Raw genomic sequence first — 19332 nt, forward strand, 5'->3', positions numbered from 1 at the left:
CAGACTCCGTGGGTGCTTCAGGGTTGGAGCACCCATGGGGAAAAATTGCAGCCAAGCTCCCCCTCCTCGCCTCCTTCTTCCCCCCTCCCCACAGCGCGCCGTGTCCCCACTCCTCCCCTCCCGTGCTTTCCGCCGCCTAACAGCTGTTGGCGCTTAGTGCTTTCCAGGAGGGAGTGGGGAGGAGTGGGGACGCGGCATGCTCAGGGGAGGAGGTGGAGAAGAGGCAGGGCAGGGGCGGGGACTTGGGCGAATGGGGTGGAATGGGGGCGGAGCGAGGGTGGGTGCTCACTTCCCGCCCAAGCATCCACCCAGCAGAGGGGAAGTCAGCGCCGTAGGGGCGAGTGGTGGGCGGGGAGGTGAAGAGGCGAGCGAGCAGCGGGTGGTTGGGGGGTGAGGAGGCGAGCGGTGGGTGGGGGACTGAGGAGGGACGCAGCAAGCCAGCAGGAGGCTGGGGGATGAGGAAGGGCACGGGGAGGGCCGAGTGGGGGGACGACCTGGGGTAGAGTGGGGGCGGAGCCTGGGAGGAGCAGGGGTGGACTGTGGGTGGGGCTGATGGCACCCCAATCTGTGCCGATATTTTAGTTGATGCAAATTGTTTCCAGTGAATAATATTTTGAATTATTATTAATAATAATTAATGTCATGGTAGCACCTATGCCCCACACTCATGGACCAGGATGCCTTTGTGTTATACAGCCACTGAACAAGAAGATTCCCCTGCTCCAAAAGCTTATGATCTAAGTATGAATTAAAAGATGACAGGTGGATACAGACAGACATATGGGGGAGCATACAAGGAGACAATGAGACAATAAAATCTAATCTATCTTTTTTCTTATGCAGTCTCCATCAGTGTAGAATCTGAGCCCACATGCCCTCATAATGGGTGCCACATCCATTTAAGTAGATTATTGTTAATAACTGAAGAATTGAGGAATCTTCAGTACCTGGTTGTACTTTCCAGTTGCAGAATATGCCAAAAAAGTAGAGGCTGGCCTTTGGATTTTGCTACATGCTACAGATTCCAAGTTTTCACTTACCCTTCCCCCTGAAGTTTTCCTGGGGAAGACAGCCTTCCCAAGCACTGTCACTGTGCTGTCACCTTTCTAAGGCACCCAAGCAGGAGCTGCTCTTATTTAGACAAACAGAACGACAGCAAGAATGAACACTAGCTGTCCACTGTTCACAAGATAATAGGGAAGATTTGTAAATGTCTTGTAACAAGGAGCCGGACTACAACAATTGCCAGTCACACTCTGTCTTACCGAGAAGGGGAGCTTCTAACTGGCCAGTCAGAATATTGGTAGAACACCCCCCTCCCCTCCTGTAGGTACAGAGAGTGATTTCCCCATTCATTTGTAGCTACCGGTGACCAGGGGCCCAGCTTAATGATTGGGGCTATAGCTTACTTCCATTTCTTCACCTGAAAACCTCATCCAAGTAAAATCTGGGGGCATGTAGTAAGCTATCAAATTCCTTTAACACAGGGTGGCTGGAATAGCAGAACCCAGAAGTCCTGGCTCCCAGGTGCTCTGCTTAACCACTAGAAAATCTGCTGCTTCCCAATGCAGCTGGCTTTCTTCTGCCACTCATTTTCCATCTTCTGAGGGGCTGGCGTAGCAGGGAGCTGACTTTTCCATCTCAGCACAACATGGTGAACTCAGTCCTGTCCACTTCTGTCAGGCAATACGCCCATCAACTACAATGGTTATTTGTCTGAGCAAGGGGCTGATCTAATGCCCATTGGCTTCAGTGGACATTAAATTGGGCCCTATGGTGGGAGGAATTGGACCCTGCGATGTTATTATTGACTTCTACATACAAAGGTGACAGACATCTGTGACAAACCCAGACCAGTGGGGTACAGGAGTCTGGTAGAGGGCAAATAGACTGGTCACTGGATGAGTAGTTTTCTGTTCCCTGAGTGACCAGAGCAGGGGCTGCACTAGAGTAATCAGGAACCTGCTAGAACCAGTTAAGACAGGCAGGCTAATTAGGACACCTGGAGCCAATTAAGAAGAAGCTTCTAGAATCAATTAAGGCAGGCTAATCAGGGCACCTGGGTTTTAAAAAGGAGCTCACTTCAGTTTGTGGTGTGAGTGTGAGGAGCTGGGAGCAAGAGGCGCAAGGAGCTGAGAGTGAGAGGGTGTGCTGCTGGAGGACTGAGGAGCACAAGTGTTATCAGATACCAGGAGGAAGGTCCTGTGGTGAGAATAAGGAAGGTGTTTGGAGGAGGCCATGGGGAAGTAGCCCAGGGAGTTGTAACTGTCATGCAGCTGTTACAGGAGGCACTATAGACAGCTGCAGTCCACAGGGCCCTGGGCTGGAACCCGGAGTAGAGGGCAGGCCTGGGTTCCCCTCAAACCTCCCAATTGACCTGGACTGTGGGTTCTTCCAGAGGGGAAGGTCTCTGGGCTGTTCCCCAACCCACATGGTGAATCTCTGAGGCAAGAAAATCTGCCAATAAGCGCAGGACCCACCAGATAGAGGAGGAACTTTGTCACACATCCTATAAGTACATAGCGAGACTGACCGATCATCTTGTTAGGTTCAGAGATGGCTGAGTATTGAGAGCGAATCTCCAAATAAGAACCAGAATCTGAGCCACGTCTGGGCTGACTGGGGCTGTCAGGAGGAAGCCAGACCAAATGTGGCTGTTTCAGTTGAGTTTCACTTTAAGTTTGTGGTTTGTTCAAACCCCACACTCAGCAGGTGCAAATGTGGAAGGATGGGCCGAGACAGATGGTCCAGGAATGCAAAGTGCTATGCTCTAGAGGGCACAATAGCGAAGTTCTGTGATGGCGAGACCCGTCTTTCACTTTCAAAAAGCTGAGAAAGGGGAATTCAGAAAGTCGCTGTCAAATTCAGTTACTTTCATGTAAACGATCTCTTGTTTTCTTCCAGCCTAAAGGTCTCTCTCACACAGACTTAACTCACCCTCCCGCAGCACCAATCTCTTGCGCTAGTTTCTGAGGAATAGAGTAACACCCTTAATTACCATTTGGGACTCTTATGATTCATCTATGATTTGTATTGCATCAGTGCCCAAAGGCCCCAGTCTGGATCAGAGCTCCATATATTAAATAGTTTACACATTTAATCTCAGTTGCCCAGTGTCACATGGTATGCCACAGCAGATGTAGTCGCAGAGCCCATGAGCCCTGAAGCCCCCACCCCGATCACTAAACCATGCTGTCTTCATGCTGATGCTCTAATGTACAAAGCTGGGAGTGAATAAATCAGGATGTTAATCATGTAAGTCCTTTCCCCACTCCCACCGCTGAGCCAATTCGATTGTATAAGCTCTTCTAGATAGGTCCTTGCCTTATATTTATAGCTAGAGTGTGTCACTTAGGCAGAGGGGATGATTTGGGGCTAGATCCTCAGCTACTGCAAAACAGTATAGTGCTACTGAAATGGATGGAGCGGTGCTGATTTGCACCAGCTGAGGATCTGGGCTTCGGTAGGTGGCAATTTGTTCTCTTTGAGTCAGCACCAAACAGAGCAGTGCAAAATATTCACAGCAATCCTCCAGACCATGCAAAACCCATCTGGTTTGGGATTTCATTAAAATAGAGAAGCTCACAAACCATTTCTGTGGCCTCGAGCCCCAAACTCGCCGCAGTGATACCCGCTCCTTCCCTAAAGAGCGTTCCTGTGAAGTGAAACTACTGATTCTCATACAGGTGTCGTACCAAATCAAAGCCTCAGCATGGTGCTAAAGGGCATTGTGCTCCTGGAGGTGACCTATTTTAAACATGGTGCAAATCCAAGACCCTGGTCATCCATGTCTATTGACTATCCTATGACACTTTAATCCCAGTGTCCTGGTCCATTTCCAGTCTGGGTAATGCTGCCTACTCAAATTCCCCCACCAGTGTCAAATGGATACACAATGCATCTTCACTTCCTGGCCTGAAATACTGAGTGGAATTCTTGTGTGCTGTTAAACCGACGCTGTTACACCCGAGAGGTGGCTGCTGCATTCCAGCGTTGGCTGAAGTGCCTCCTGTGCCTTTTGATTTAGTTTACAGTTTGTAAAGAACTTTGGCATCACTAATGAAATAGATGATAAAGTATCCCAATGTGCTCAGCACAGTACAAGGTATAGATATTTTTATATCAATGTAGCTCCTAGGAACCCCAGTGGTGGGCCAAGATCTGATTGTGCTAAGTACTGTACAAACACAGCCCCTGAAGGGTTTAGAATCTAGAAAGGAGCTGTGGCCCAGATCCACAAAGGAATGTAGGTTAAGAGTGTAGATACCTATGTTGATCTGGGTCTAGCTGACATTCATGGTCTATAGCCTGTAGCCCGAGTGAGCCTACAAGAAGGATCCTACATCTAATGGTAAGCTGGAGCGGTCACCTTTCCCTGATAGGAATGAAATGACTTGGATGCACTTGTCCTCCCTGAAAAGGGAAGATTCATGGCTGCTCTTTACAAGTTAGCAATTTAAAGAGGGTGACCTGCTGCAGAAAGACTGGGGAGACATACGCATGCACAAATCCACAAGGGGAGGGCACGGCAGACATAGAAGCACAGAGGGGGGGAGACAGAAAGACACATGCATAGAATGAGCAACAGGGCCTTTTCCGAGCTTCGGCAGATGGAGCTAATTTGGCACGGGCTTGCAGAGCCACGTTTGCCATCCGCCTACACAAACTCCGGGATTGTGGGCTAGCTCATGCTCATTAGTTATTCTACATCTCGCAGAAGGCACACAGGCGGCTGGGGAGGGGGCCATTGGCACAGGGAACAGCAGCAGGAGCAGAGAGGATGCAGAGAGAACAAAACAGGAAAGACAAGAGTGGTAGATTAAACCAAAAGAAGTGTGTGATCATCTGATTAGATCTACTGAAAAACAGCCACTTCTGGAGTTGGACATGCCAGGCATGCTTTTATCAGTCAGAGTGAACGACGAGTTAGAGCAGGAACTGAGGAAGAATCCATTTGGAACAGAGGCAATTTTAGGTTGGCAAGAAGATACTTTACCAGGAGGTTCAGACTTCAACTGGCAAATATTAGTGGTTAGTGCCTTGATGGTTACAATACCAAGCCAGAGTCCCACTAAGTGATTAATCAGGGATGAGAACTCAGAGGCTCAGACACAAGGATTTGCAGAGGATCGTGCAGCAATGAGAACGCTGAGCGTCAGTCAGTGCAGTATGGGCCTGGATCCCAGTCAGCCCAAGGCAGCGGGGCTCCGGCAGTCAGACCCCGGCAATGCCCCACTTAAGTCCGTGCAAGCGCTCCTGTTGAGGACGCACGCCACTGGCAGAAAGAGGGTAGTGGGGACATGAAAAACAGCAGTCATTACTGTGGTGGCTGTATGTCAGGGTAACTTACATCAATTTAATTGCGTAGACATTAGTCACAGTTAAGGCAAGAGATTTTGGGCCTCTGTGGCCAGTCATTTCTGCCAGTGCGAAGTGGGTGTGGAATGGTTCCTGGTAAGAACAGAAGCACGGTACACTCACTCAGCACTCACTTTGCACTGGGCCCAAATGACTGCCTAGAGAGGGGGGCCCCTGGAATCATTTTCTGAAATGGAACCACTCATTAGTGATGTCACGTTTCCCTCCACAGTACTCAGAGGAGCATGGTTTTGACTGTATCTCATTCCCATGACCAGTCTGAGAATTACAACTACTGTCACCATAAACTTCAAAGAGCAACCCAGCAGTGACCTCCAATTTACCCCTGTGGCTCTGTGTAGAGTTATTAAGAGGGATTAGTTCAGAATTATCCCCCCAGCATTTTGCAGTGATACTATGATTATTGAGCTGTAGCTCATAATATAGGCTACAGAGACCCATGTGAAAAATTTCAAATGAAACCCCAATTCTAGAAATAAAACAAGACCCCTACTCCCCATCCTTATACACTTGCTTGCGTGACAAGTTTAGGAGCTAACTAACCGCTTAATCCTATTTGCTTTGGTGATTTGGTCAGGACCCCAGAGACACACCCCCCCCCCCCCCGAGCTCGAGGAGACATCCCTGCACAGGCTCTGATGGAGCTAGACGGCTAAAGATAAAGTGTATTTTTGGTGGCATGAGGGGCTAGCCACTTGAGTGTGTACCTGTCCGAGATGCTCGGCCTGCACTTGTGCCACCACAGCTACGCTCTGTCAAGCTAGTGTGGGTGTGTCTTCTCAAGCTGGGAATTACACCCCCAGCTCAAAGTGTAGGTATACTCTCAAAAGGAAGCACTCGCCCCCCCCCACTGAATCACCAACACCCTTTGCTGAAGCATCCTGGGCTTTCCTTGAATCATAGAATCATAGAATATCAGGGTTGGAAGGGACCTCAGGAGGTCATCTAGTCCAACTCCCTGCTCAAAGCAGGACCAATTCCCAACTAAATCATCCCAGCCAGGGCTTTGTCAAGCTTGAACTTAAAAACTTCTAAGGAAGGAGATGCCACCACCTCCCTAGGTAACCCATTCCAGTGCTTCACCATCCTCCTAGTGAAAAAGTTTTTCCTAATATCCAACCTAAACCTCCCCCAGTGCAACTTGAGACCATTGCACCTTGTTCTGTCATCTGGTACCACTGAGAACAGTCTAGATCCATCATCTTTGGAACCCCCAAAGAAGTCTCCCATCCAAGTACTGCACCCTGTCTGAGCCTGCTCATTACATGAGCTCTGAGGGGAATGCAGGTCGACAGCCATTGTGGATTTTAGTCAAGCCCACATAACTACATATTTCAGAGTACATAACTACATAATTAACTACATAATTAAACAGACTTTTAAAAAACAAACCTCTTAGTTCTTAGCAGTTACATGCAGTTGGAAAAGTGCTGTACCCTGTCCTGACAACTGAAACCTCAATTGTGCATTCCCAGCTGTAGATGAGTTGGCCACCCTCATGTACCCTCTTGTGGCTGGGTGCCCCTACGTTGCCAGGATCTTTATTCTCCCTCTTCTAGGCCCTTTTAAACAGACTCTACCCTCTCATACATCCAATCACCATCTGTACTGGGGGCTGGGTTTATTCAGACAAACTAGACTCAGAAGTGAAACTCAAAGTCCCAAAAATCTGTCCCAGGGCCTGGCTCTTACCTCAGAGCTGAGTGAGCAAAAGGATTTCTTCACAGAGTCTTCTTATCAGTTCTTAGGGGCAACCTGCTCTGGGGTTTGGCTTGCAACTGCCCTACTCAGCACTGACTCCTTTGAAAACCTCCCAGAATGGGCTCTTCTCTTAGAACTGCTTCAGCTCTCTTATAAGGAACCAGTTCCTTGAAGGTTCCCTCCCTACACCTGGTGTCTCTGGTTGGCTCTTTTAGCAAGCCTGCTCCAGGCTTCCAGTCACCTGCAGGCAGCTCCCTCACTCCCTCTGCTTTCTCATTCCATCAAATTGACCTTTCTTCATTATCATAACTCTGGCAGATTGACTGTAATTGCAACAGTCTTTTGAGTTAGATACAGTTTTAGCCTGATAGGAATGGTAGGTGCTACTGGAACACAGCATCTCTTAGAGCCTTCCCTGGGTCACTCATACTGCTGCTCACACAAAAGTGTTCATTATCATCATTGCCACTTTCTGTATGACTCAGAGGAGGGATAATCTAACTGGTTCACCACCACTGGAGCTGAGCAAATAAAGCTCAGGGCATGTCTCCACTACCGTGGCTACAGCAGCATAGCTATGGTGCTGCAGTTGTGCCATAGTGTAGATGCTTCCTGCATCGATGGAAGGGGATTTTCATCAATGTAGGGAATCCACCTCTCCGAGGGGGGGGGTGGCTAGGTCAATGGAAGAATTCTTCTGTTAACCTACCTATGGCTACAGTGGGAATTAGGTTGACCTAACTACTTCTCACAGGCCATGAAATTTTCCACAGTCCTGAGCAATGTAGCTAGGTTGATCTAATTTTATGTGTAGACCAGGCCTCTATCAGGTCTATCTTAAACAAAGGAATGTGTGTTTACCTCAGTGTACATATAAGTAGTAAACAGGGTCCTTGAGACAGCAAGAAGGAGACGAGGCAAATTTGCATTTCAGCAAACACAAGGGAGAGGAAAGAGCATGGAGGCACCTTCACCCACAGACTCCACATAGCTGCATTTACTGTTAGAATAAACTTTGCTTTGAGGGTTAATCCTCAGAAGAATCCACTGCAAAGGGGGACTGGACTATAAAAGTGAGGGGCAAAAACACACCAGGGGATCTCTCTCTCGTTCACCTAAGAAGACAAAGCAACTAGCCTTGGGACTTTGTGAGAGATCCTAACTTGAAAATTTGGTCATCAGTGTTGCTGGAATCTGTGCTAAAGGATTTCACCTTGAACGAAGTCTGTTTGTTAACTTTTCATTACTAGAAAGCATTTTGTCTTTATTTCTCTTGTAATCATTTCTGACTTTAATGCCTTATACTTGTACTCACTTAAAATCTCTTTCTTTGTAATTAAATAAACTTGTGTTATTTAATCAAAACTATTCCAGCGTTGTGTTTAAACTGAATTGTTTGGCAACTCCAATTAGAGTAGCAAACTATAGTACATTGACCCTGTACATGGGCAACAGATCTATAATATCCGAACTGCCCAGGAGAGGGCTGGACACTGCAGAACATAGAGAATATTTTGGGGGAAAATGCAGGATTGGAAGTATATTGGGGTCACCCTGCTGGAAGCCATAGTGTGGCTTGTGTGTTGCTGACAGGATCTGGGGTCAGAGTTGCTGGACCAGGGCTGCAGCTAGTCACAGACACTCGGAGTGTGACCTGCATGCCGTTTGGCTGTTTGTGAGAGGCCCAGGTTGGGAGCTACAGCAGCAAAGGACTGAGAGGCACACAAGGTTGCAGGGCAGGTGGTGACACAACCCCTCACTAGTCTGGATTGCACCCCAGAATGTGATAACAACTAAGGGGGGATATGATAGAGGTCTATAAAATCATGACAGGTATGGAGAAAGTGAATAGGGCAGTGTTATTTACTCCTCCTCATAGCACAAGGGCTGGGGGAATCACCCAATGAAATTAATATGCAGCAGGTTTGAAACAAGCATGAGGAAGTACTTCTTCACGCAACACACAGTCAATCTGTGGACCTCGTTGCCAGGGGATGCTGCGACAGCCAAAAGTATAACTGGGCTCAAAAAAGAGTTACATAAGTTCATGCAGGATATTAGCCAAGATGGTCAGGGACACGACCCCATGCTCTGGGTGTCCCTATAACTCTGACTGCCAAAAGCTGGGACTGGACAACAGGGGATGGCTCGCTTGATAATTGCCCTGTCCTGTTCATTCCCTCTGAAGCACCTGGCACTAACCACTGTTGGAAGACAGAATATTGGGCTAGACGGACCATTGATTTGACCCATATGTTGACCCGTATGTTCGTATACACCTTCAGCTGGCCCTCTTCACAGGGGTGAATTTCACCTACAAACAGCCTCATCAAAGTCAATGAAGCTTCTCCCATGAGTAATAGTTTGCAGAATCAGGCCCTAATCGTGCATGTAATTGAACAAGTGTGCATTCCCCATAGTCCTGTTACTGCTCTAGGATCCTTTTTACATTCACTAAGCAGTAAATAAAGCTTCCATATCCATCCAACTCTAGCATTGGAGCTCTATGCTGGAAAAAAAAAAAAGCAAGTCATAATGTTCCTTTGAAAAATTAGTACTGGATCCACAGCAGTGGTTCTACACACTAAAAATATACTACAGTATTTTAAAGCAATGGTCTTACAGGAGTGTTATTGTAGTGCTATCAGACAACTACTGTAGAAGACAATATGTGGTTTAGATGGGTTAAACGGTAGCATTTTTAAGTACTGATAGAAAGTTATTGCTTATTTACGGTAAGGCATTGACAACAGGGAGGCTTTAGAGTCTCCTGTCTCCTACCATATTGTTGTTTTCTGCTTTACTGCTTTATGAGTAAAAGTGTGAGAACATCAAACCACTAGGCAGGCAACTGACTTTTTCAAAGTCAAATTACAGGGCAAGGCATTTCAGAAAGGGCCAGGTTCTGAGATTTTCTCCCAGGCAAACTCCAGCTGAACTCAACGCAAGAACTCAGATTTGGCATGATGTGGACAGCATGCCACGCAGCCAGTCAAGCTGCCTGAACTTTGGTTCTGCTACAGCCTGTCTGTTTCAAGACCTCTGATCATTGGCCTTTTAACCACTGGGTTGTCTGAGTGCTTTGAGCGGGGTTAGATGACAGGGTGGTTAAAACACCAGTGACCAACTGGAGACCCCTCTATGCTAGCACCTCCCACCACTGCTACCACTAATGGAACTGCCTTGGTTATAGCAGTGATGGAAAGCATTAAGGGAAAAAGCCTACTGTAGATACAGCCTAAGTTTTACCCTATGAACCAGGCAGCTGTGAACTTCAGAGTTCAGTGAACATTGGTGTTACTCAGAAGGAAAGTTCACACATTTAGGCTTTCCTTTTTAACCCTTCACAAGGGTTCTTGTCCTAGAGCTGACTGAGAAATGGAATTTCCCTCCCATGAGAACTTTTGATACTTCAATATTTCTTTTCATCCCAAATCAGTGTGAAAACTCAAAATACTAAAACTTTCCATGGAACTAAGAGTTCAGAAAAAAATTGATTTGGAAATACTGAAACACATTGTTTTGGGTTGACATTAATCTGCATCTACTTGAACTGCCATGGTGCCTCATGGGAGTTGTATTTCCAGATCTCTCAAGGCCCCATTCTCCCCTCTTTGACCCTCCCCTGCCAGACCACATCTCCCACTATACAACACAATCGTTTCTGTGGTGCAGCATGGGAGTCCCACTCTTCTTTCTTTCTTTCTTGCCCCCACTAGTTTCTACCATTTATTTCAGTCTTGTGCTGGCTTGTTCAGGCTACTGATTGTCATGTTGATGTATTTGGCTTCTTTTTCACATTTCAAAATCTGATTTTCATTACTGATCTGACCTTGAGCAAGGGACTTTTTGACACGTGGGCTTCATTATGGGTTTGATCAATGCCCGTTATGTTCTTCACATGAAGCTGATCTCTTGTTTGAGCCTGCTGCACACCAAGATGGCTTCTGGTGTTCGTTTCTGTAGCATGTCTGGTCTGACATGATGGGGTTACCAGCCCCATGCACAACTTTAGCTCCACAGCTACTTATTCATTATTTGGAGTTGTCCATATGTGGACACTCCCCTGTCTGGCACCTGGGGGATGCTGTTGGTAGCTTCAGATGCTCCAAGAGTCCCACTCTGCATTGCTTATATTGCTAATTGGGATCAGGGGTCCCAACCAGAACCTAGTTAGAGGGTGGAGGGGTGGATCCTGGAGCGGCCCTGCTGTGGAAAATGTTAAGAACCACTGGCTTAGAACACTGTATAGTTTCCAAGTGATAGACACTTGGGAATCACATGTGGGGATCAGATGGTGAGGCTGGGACTTTGCGTTGATTGCATTAGGAAACCTACTGTTAGATTAGGAATGGGGTTGGATCACAGGTTTAGTCCAGGGAAAACATCTAATGAACACTCTGTGATGGCTTCCTGATTTGATAGTGTATTCATAGTAAGATTTATTCATAAAGCCTCACTCATAAATTCACTGAAAAAATTTAATTTTGAAAGTTAATTCCAACCCTCTTGAGATGTACTTTTTTTGCTATTGTTCCTTGATGTTGTACTTCCTGGGCCATATCCTCAAGTTGTGTAATTCCACATTGCTCTGCTGAAATCAGTAGCGTTCCACTCATTTTCACCAGCTGAGGGTCGAGCTCCATATGTTGTATATGTGCAGTTTACTATGTACTTCTATAGATTATTTTCATAGCCTCTGTCAGGCAGACACAGAGTAGTGCACAATACTACAATATGTTGAACACATGTGTCTATGGGGTCAATCATATGCTATTGCATTGTGAGAAATAGTGTGAGATCACATAATTAAAGATGACTGTAATGCATATGTACATGGGGACATGTTGTTTTCTTTATCCCCAGGACTCTTCACGTCTCTTCCAAGACCCTGGCCATCCAGGTCCCCTACTGCTGCAGAAGGCCTAAGATCCAGAGGATGGAAGCTCCACTTTAAGATGGGTGCAGGAGGGAAGTTCTATTCCTGTGGAGCTTCTGAGAGCTGGGGCTAGAAGGTGAAGGTGTAACCCACACAACTCCTGAGTCCCATCTAGTGGCACCGAGACTACTAAGAGCGTGAGTTAAATGAATCTGCTCTACAGCCTTAGCTAAGAGCCAATTGGCTTTTAGCTCATGTGGTAGAGGCTCATGCTTTAAGCTCCAGAGGCCCTAGGTTCAATCCTGCCCGCTGATGACCTTGGTCTGTTGCGTTACAAAGGCATGTGCCCTGTGGAGCTTCTAAGTGTCATCAGAGCAGTCACCCTGGTGTAATGGAGCGTGGATCTCTACCAGGTAGTTGGCTTTTCCAGGAATTCCAGTCCACTCACCACAGCAGGTCTGCTTAATTGTGAATTCTGGGAATAGCAGTAGCTGGGGAGGGGGGCGCATTGATGTTTTAAGATCTGCATGATATGCAGTGAATGGGCAGGGAGGGACACGTGGGGATCTTTGTCATTTGGATCCTCTCACTTGGAGACTAAGGTGGCTCTGCAGGCAGTGATTCTGGAGCCAGTTCACTATAAAGTCAGTTTAGGCACCCATACCCCCAGTGCATAATTCCTTAGTGCTCTGATTCAGGAAAGCCTTTAGGCACATGATTAACCTTAAACTCATGCTTAAGCCTCGTTGGCATCTATGAGACTTAAGCACATATTTAAAGTAAAACCGGTGCTTAAGTGGTTTCCTGAATGGGGATGGTTTCCCGAATCAGGGCCTAGGAGTACACTTAATGACCTTAGCAACAGTATCTGCTGAACGCACGGCATATGTCATTTTCAAATGCTCTTAATTCATTCATAGCAAAATCACTTTCCTCTGGAAACAGCTTGAGCTCTGCTCCTCAATGAAGGCCATTCCCATGCTAGATCAGGACAATTAACCGTCAGTCATTTGGGCTCCAAAAAGTCTAAAGGATATTTTTATAATGGTAAAAGTATATTTTCCCCACTCTCTTCTCACTCAAAAATAATAGAACCATTTTTGTTCAAGATGAAAAAGATGGACAAATACCAAGAATGGAAAATTGCAACCTAAAGATCAACATTTCACCAAGTTCTGCCCATATGTAATAGAGCTTGAATTTCAAATGAAACTGCTTTTTAACCTTAACTATTGCACAATGGGTTGCTGAAGCTTATGTATTATCCAGGTGTGATGTATATGTACAGCCTTTATAGATAGTAGTTTTACAGTAAGGGATTGGAGAAGGTTCACACATAGGAACCCCAGTTCCTATGCTCTTAAGCACTACTATTCTTGCAGAGTATCAGAGGGGTAGCCGTGTTAGTCTGAATCTGTAAAAAGCAACGGAGGGTCCTGTGGCACCTTTAAGACTAACAGAAGTATTGGGAGCATAAGCTTTCGTGGGTAAGAACCTCACTTCTTCAGATGCAAGTAATGGAAATCTCCAGAGGCAGGTATAAATCAGTAAGGAGATAACGAGGTCAGTTCAATCAGGGAGGGTGAGGTGCTCTGCTAGCAGTTGAGGTGTGAACACCAAGGGAAGAGAAACTGCTTCTGTAGTTGGATAGTATCAGGGGGTAGCCGTGTTAGTCTGTATCTACAAAAACAACAAGGAGTCTGGTGGCACCTTAAAGACTAACAGATTTATTTGGGCATAAGCTTTCGTGAGTAAAAACCTCACTTCTTCGGATGCATCCGAAGAAGTGAGGTTTTTACTCACGAAAGCTTATGCCCAAATAAATCTGTTAGTCTTTAAGGTGCCACCAGACTCCTTGTTGTTTTTGTAGTTGGATAGCCATTCACAGTCTTTGTTTAATCCTGATCTGATGGTGTCAAATTTGCAAATGAACTGGAGCTCAGCAGTTTCTCTTTGGAGTCTGGTCCTGAAGTTTTTTTGCTGTAAGATGGCTACCTTTACATCTGTTATTGTGTGGCCAGGGAGGTTGAAGTGTTCTCCTACAGGTTTTTGTATATTGCCATTCCTGATATCTGACTCGTGTCCATTTATCCTCTTGCAGAATTCCACCTTAAAAGTAATTGAAAGTGTCTGTAGCCAATATTTTAGGTCAGAGAACTTTCGCTAAACAATGACACATTGCACTTGGATCTAGATATGAAACATCTGGAAGCCACATGTTAGAGGCAATATAAAAGGACCAGCACAACAAACCAGTGGGGCATTTCTAAGCCAGAAACATATTCAACATGGACCTTGTTCTTCTCTGTGTGTTCCTGCCACTGGTGACGGTGGCTTGGGGCCAGTATGGGGATTATAACTATCAACACTATGACTACGGGGGTAATGATGGGTGGGTCAATGTTTATCGTCAGGGCTTCAACTTCCAGTGCCCCCATGGCCAGGTGATAGTGGCAGTAAGGAGCACTTTCAGCAAGAAGGAAGGCTCTGACAGACTGTGGAACTATGCATGCATGCCTACGCCCCAGAGTCTTGGGGAACCAACAGAATGCTGGTGGGAAGAGATCAACAGAGCTGGAATGCAATGGTAGGATACTGTTAAACTATCTTTTGAAAGAGAAATTGCAATGCCCAAAGTTGGAGGGTGCATATTAACACAGTGGTGATAGTACAAGTGCACGTTAATTATTTGCTTAGCCATTATAAATGACTGTCTTAGTCATATTAGTAATGATGCATACTGATGTGATAATGATCCTATATTACACTTCTATAGCACTTTCCCACTGGAGGAGTCCAATGCACCTCTGAGATAGCTCGGTATTGTTGCTGCTGATTTTACAGATGGGGAAACTGAGGCACAGATAGGGGCTGTGACTTGCCCAGAGCTAAACAAGGAATCAGTGACCGAGCTGGGAACAGAACCCAAAATTCCTGACTACCAATCTCCAACCCTAATCATTAGAAAAAGCTCCTTCCCAGCGTAACATTGTTTTTTCTCTATATCTTTCTGTTGCTGAAGACTTTGGCTTGTGCCCAGTATGGGACTGTTTACTATCACATCAGTATTACAGGGGCCCAAAATGCATGCTAATCTATTATGATGACAGTGAATATTAATTATATGGGAAAGCCTAATATGATCAGCTGTAGTTCATATTTAACATGCATATATGCTACTCTGCTTCTGGAAAGGACTCGACAGAAATGATCAGATTTTAGGCGGGGGGTTGCAAAGTTTCATGGGACGATCTATGGCATTTCATTCTGGGGCATTACATGTTCCGCAAATTTCATTTTCTCATGATGTTTTCATGAAATCGAAAACAGACACATATTGAAAATGTTCATGTATTCAGTTAAAAAATTTCACACATTTTAGATTGGCTCAAAAAAATTCAGGAAAGAACACAAACTTTCGCAGATTTTGCATGAAACAGGAAATTTTTCAAAAATTCAAAATGAAATGTGAAAGCCTTGATTTTCAAGGGGTTTGAGTCGTGTTCTGAATGATTCATGCTCCTCGGTTCACCCTGTGATAAGTTCCTATGGCTGATGCAATTGCTAAGAAAAAAATTGACTCTTTATAGTCACTTTGGAATAAGACTGAAAAGAAAAAGGGAGGGGTAGGAAGGAGATAGAGATGGAAAGATAAGCAATTCTAGTAATGTATTACGCGGTCCTTTTCATACTTTGATGCAATTTGCATTTATTGCATAATAATTTTGAATGAGTTCTTTCTATTGTTTAAAAATAAAGAAAACTTTTTTTTTCTTCTCAAACAATCCATGACAGTAATTGCTAAAGTCATTTCTTACAAACAGGATATTGTGTAATTCTATACAAAATGTTTTCTTATGCCACCGGAACCCTCTAGCAACATTCATCATCAGAACTATATGTACCTAGGAAGTCTATATCCTCTGCATGTCATCTATGCCTTATTTCTTTCTCATCTCTTAGATCTTTCTACTTTGTCTCTCACACTTTCTTTTCTCTCTCTCACTCTCCTCTTTTTTTCTATCAATTATCTATCTTAGATATTTCTCTCTCTTTTTCTGTGTTTACTTATCTTATCTCTCCAGCTTTTATTTATCTTGGATATTTTATTTAACTTCTTTTCTATCTGTCGGTCTTATTTATTTTATATGTTACTCTCTTAACTAACCTGTCCTGTCTAACTCTTTTATCTGTCTGTTCTGTTTATCTTATCTCTATATTGAGCGTTTTCTCTTTTCCTATATGGATCTATTTCAGGTGGGATTTTCAAAAGCACCTACGTGACCACTGAAAGTCCTTGGGGCTTTTGAAAATCCAATCCTTCTGTCTTCTCTTTATTTATCTATCTGCCTCTCTTTTCCAGCTCTCTACCAAGCTCATCACCATGGTATTTGCGTGCCTGACACTATTCTGAAAATACTTCCATTCAGGAACTGGGTAGGAACACAAATATGAATAATAATCTATAGTTAATCTGTAGTATAGTGAGTCTCTTTCTGGCCATCTCCGTGTCCCTTTTGGCCTCCTGATTCATCAGTTCTGCTTGTGAGGGACAAATTAGATTAACTTCAGTTGGCAACAATCTCTGCTGGATTATCTAATCCATTTCTCATTGTGGCGGGATGGATTTTATTATCCTTACATCATCCCTGACTGATGGGTGTCTGGCCTCACCTGGCATACCACCAACAACAGAGATTCCACCAGCCTCCATTTGGCAGCCTGCTCCATTCACAAACATAAAGCTGCAAAATTCTTCCTAATATTTAATCTACATTTTCCCTGTTACGTCTTGTCCTGCCTTCACTGACTAATGAAAATAAATGTATTGTTGTCTGCATGATGTCCCTTTAGCATATTAGCAGATGGTTGTTGTCACAGTTTCAGGGTAACTGTACATGTATTCCTCTCTGTGGTCCTTTGAGGCCACCACTTCAGGTTTCTGGCTCCCAGCCATCACCTCTCTTGGGCAGAGACCCAGGTCTCTTTCCCTTCGGAGCAGGGGTTTTAAGACTGCAGAGCTCCCTGCCTTGTATTGAGATATCCCAAACAAGCCAGTCTGCCTAAAGGCCAGTATCTGTGCACTGCTTTCTCTCCGAAGGCTATGAACAGTGTTTTTCAAACTGTTACCCGTTACCACACAGCTCTTTCTAAGCAAGCATATTTATTCTTAGGGTAAAAGCATGACAGAGAAAACAGATCAAAACAGTAAAAGTTCCTATGCAAATGCTAAAAGCTTACCAGAGGTCACCCATCAGTCTTCCCAAAGTCTTTCCAATTCTTCTGCCAGGTTTGGGGCCCTTAGAGAGAAGGTCCTGCCTGTTTGCTAGATCAGAAGGAAAGCCCGGGTCAGTTTAAATGCAGCCTTTTTATGCCAAAAGCCCTCTCTTTGTCTGTTGGTCTCTGGAAAACCCAGTTTGAACCAGTATATGCAGGCCTACCCATGGTGGAGGTGTTTACTATGTAATCACCCCTCACTGTTTTTGGTTCTGGAGGAGCGGTGATAACCCCCACACACACACCTTGTCCCCAAGAGTGACACACAATCCCTGCCTCACGGTGATACATAAACGTAATACAACACGGTCCCCACAGATATTAATGTGCAGTTGCAATATCTGTCACAGTTGCCATGCCCCCTCTCTGCCTCTTTGCTTTCAGCCTGAACATGTTCTCCATTTGCTTAACTTTTCCTTAGAGGTCTAATTTTCCCAGATCTTTAATCAATCTTTGATCAATTTTGCTGCTTTCCTTTGAATTCTCTCCAGTTGCTGGCTATCTTGTCTAAAACATGCATCAGAAACCCCATTCTGGTTGAAATACCAAAAAGAGACCTTTGACCAAGAACTTGGTACTGTCTAGTTGTGTTTTTTAACTAATTACCATCTCTGTATATTGTGCAGTTTTCAAAGCAGAAATAAACCCAAGAGACAGTCTTTTGAAAATAACATGAGAGAAAATGGAGTGGGGATGTAAAGCTCAGAGAGGAAGAAATATTACGACTTTTCACCGTTATGACCCTGATTCAGCATGTGTTCACTTAAGTACAGGCTTAACTTTAAATGCTTTGCTGATTAAGGGATGAGCATAAGATTGTGCTTAAAGTTAGGTATATATTTATGTGCTCTACTGAATAGAGATGGGCTTAAACACATTGCTGAATGGGGCCAGACACAAGCATGGGGGGAGAGATAGCTCAGTGGTTTGAGCATTGGCCTGCTAAACCCAGGTTTGTGAGCTCAATCCTTGAGGGGGCCATTTAGGGATTGGGAGCAAAAAAAAATAGCTGGGGATGGGTTCTGCTTTGAGCGGGGGGGGTTGGACTAGATGACTTCCTGAGATCCCTTCTAACCCTGATATTCTATGTGAGTAACTGGATGAAATTCTGTGGCCTGTGATATATAAGAGGTCAGACTAGATGACCTAATGGTTCTTTCTGATCTATGAATGCATTTAAAGTTAAGCACATGTTTAGGGACTTTGCTGAATGGGGGCCTATTTTTTGAAGGGAGAGATTCTGACACCTTTAGTCATGCTGAGTAGAACCCTTACTTCACAAGTGTCTCCACTGGCTTCTCGGAGACTGTATGGGGAACAAGATACTACTCAATGTTAGGGCTGCAGAATCTGGCTCTTAATGACTGGTGGGTAGGCAGTGGCGGGGGATTGGAGCAGCGAGAGGTCTGCGGGACAGTGTCAGTTTCTAATAATTTATAAGATAAGCCCTGTTAATTATGGCTTTGTCATGGCAGCTACACAGTGACACATTTTGAACAGGGATGTGTAATCCAAGGAAGGGTAATGTATGTCTATCCCATTACCTTTACAATGGAGGGGGCCCTGGGAGTTCAGTTTAAAACTTTTCCACCCGAATGAAGGGAGGGTTTGGGTGATTTCTCTGCCTCTGGTGAAGTTCATTTCTTCCTTGGCTGCTGCTCAATTATCTCTGTCAGAGATTATTTAAAAATATATATTTAGGAAGAACAACTGTGGATGGAATGAACCAAATGGCACCAAATGGCAGGGATTAAAATAACCAAACAAACAATTCTTGCCCAAGAAAGGATGTCCCTTTATGCCAGGGGTGGCCAACCTGAGCCAGAGAAGAAGCCAGAATTTACCAATGTACATTGCCAAAGACAAGAGCCACAGTAATACATCAGCAGCCCCCCATCAGCTCCCCCGCCCCTCGCGCCTCCCGCCCACTGGTTGCCACCGCTGATCAGCACCTCCTCCTCCCTCCCCGCACCTCCCGATCAGCTGTTTCCTGGTGTGCAGGAGGCTGAAGGGGAGAGGGCCGAGCGAGGGCATGGCAGGCTCAGGGGAGGGGGCAGGAAGGGGTGGAGTGGGGGCAGGGCCTGTGGCAGAGCCAG

The 19332-nt window shown here is 45.2% G+C and overlaps 1 protein-coding gene and 1 long non-coding RNA gene across 2 annotated transcripts in view; one reads left to right on the plus strand and one right to left on the minus strand.

Annotated features, from left to right (window-relative positions):
* Window positions 1–14206: 14206 nt before the first annotated feature.
* The window catches only part of DPT (dermatopontin), a 31666-nt gene continuing 26540 nt past the window's right edge, over window positions 14207–19332 (plus strand). The window contains exon 1 of the mRNA XM_034789661.1: window positions 14207–14546. Coding sequence (XP_034645552.1) covers window positions 14248–14546 — 299 coding nt within the window. The 5' untranslated portion in view covers window positions 14207–14247. The remainder of the gene's footprint in view (window positions 14547–19332) is intronic.
* LOC117887270 overlaps window positions 17205–19332 on the minus strand; it is a 39229-nt gene continuing 37101 nt past the window's right edge. The window contains exon 3 of the long non-coding RNA XR_004648155.1: window positions 17205–17285. This is a non-coding gene — a long non-coding RNA (uncharacterized LOC117887270). The remainder of the gene's footprint in view (window positions 17286–19332) is intronic.

The sequence above is a fragment of the Trachemys scripta genome, chromosome 1, assembly GCF_013100865.1.
Source record: "Trachemys scripta elegans isolate TJP31775 chromosome 1, CAS_Tse_1.0, whole genome shotgun sequence".
NCBI classification, from domain to species: Eukaryota; Metazoa; Chordata; order Testudines; family Emydidae; genus Trachemys; species Trachemys scripta.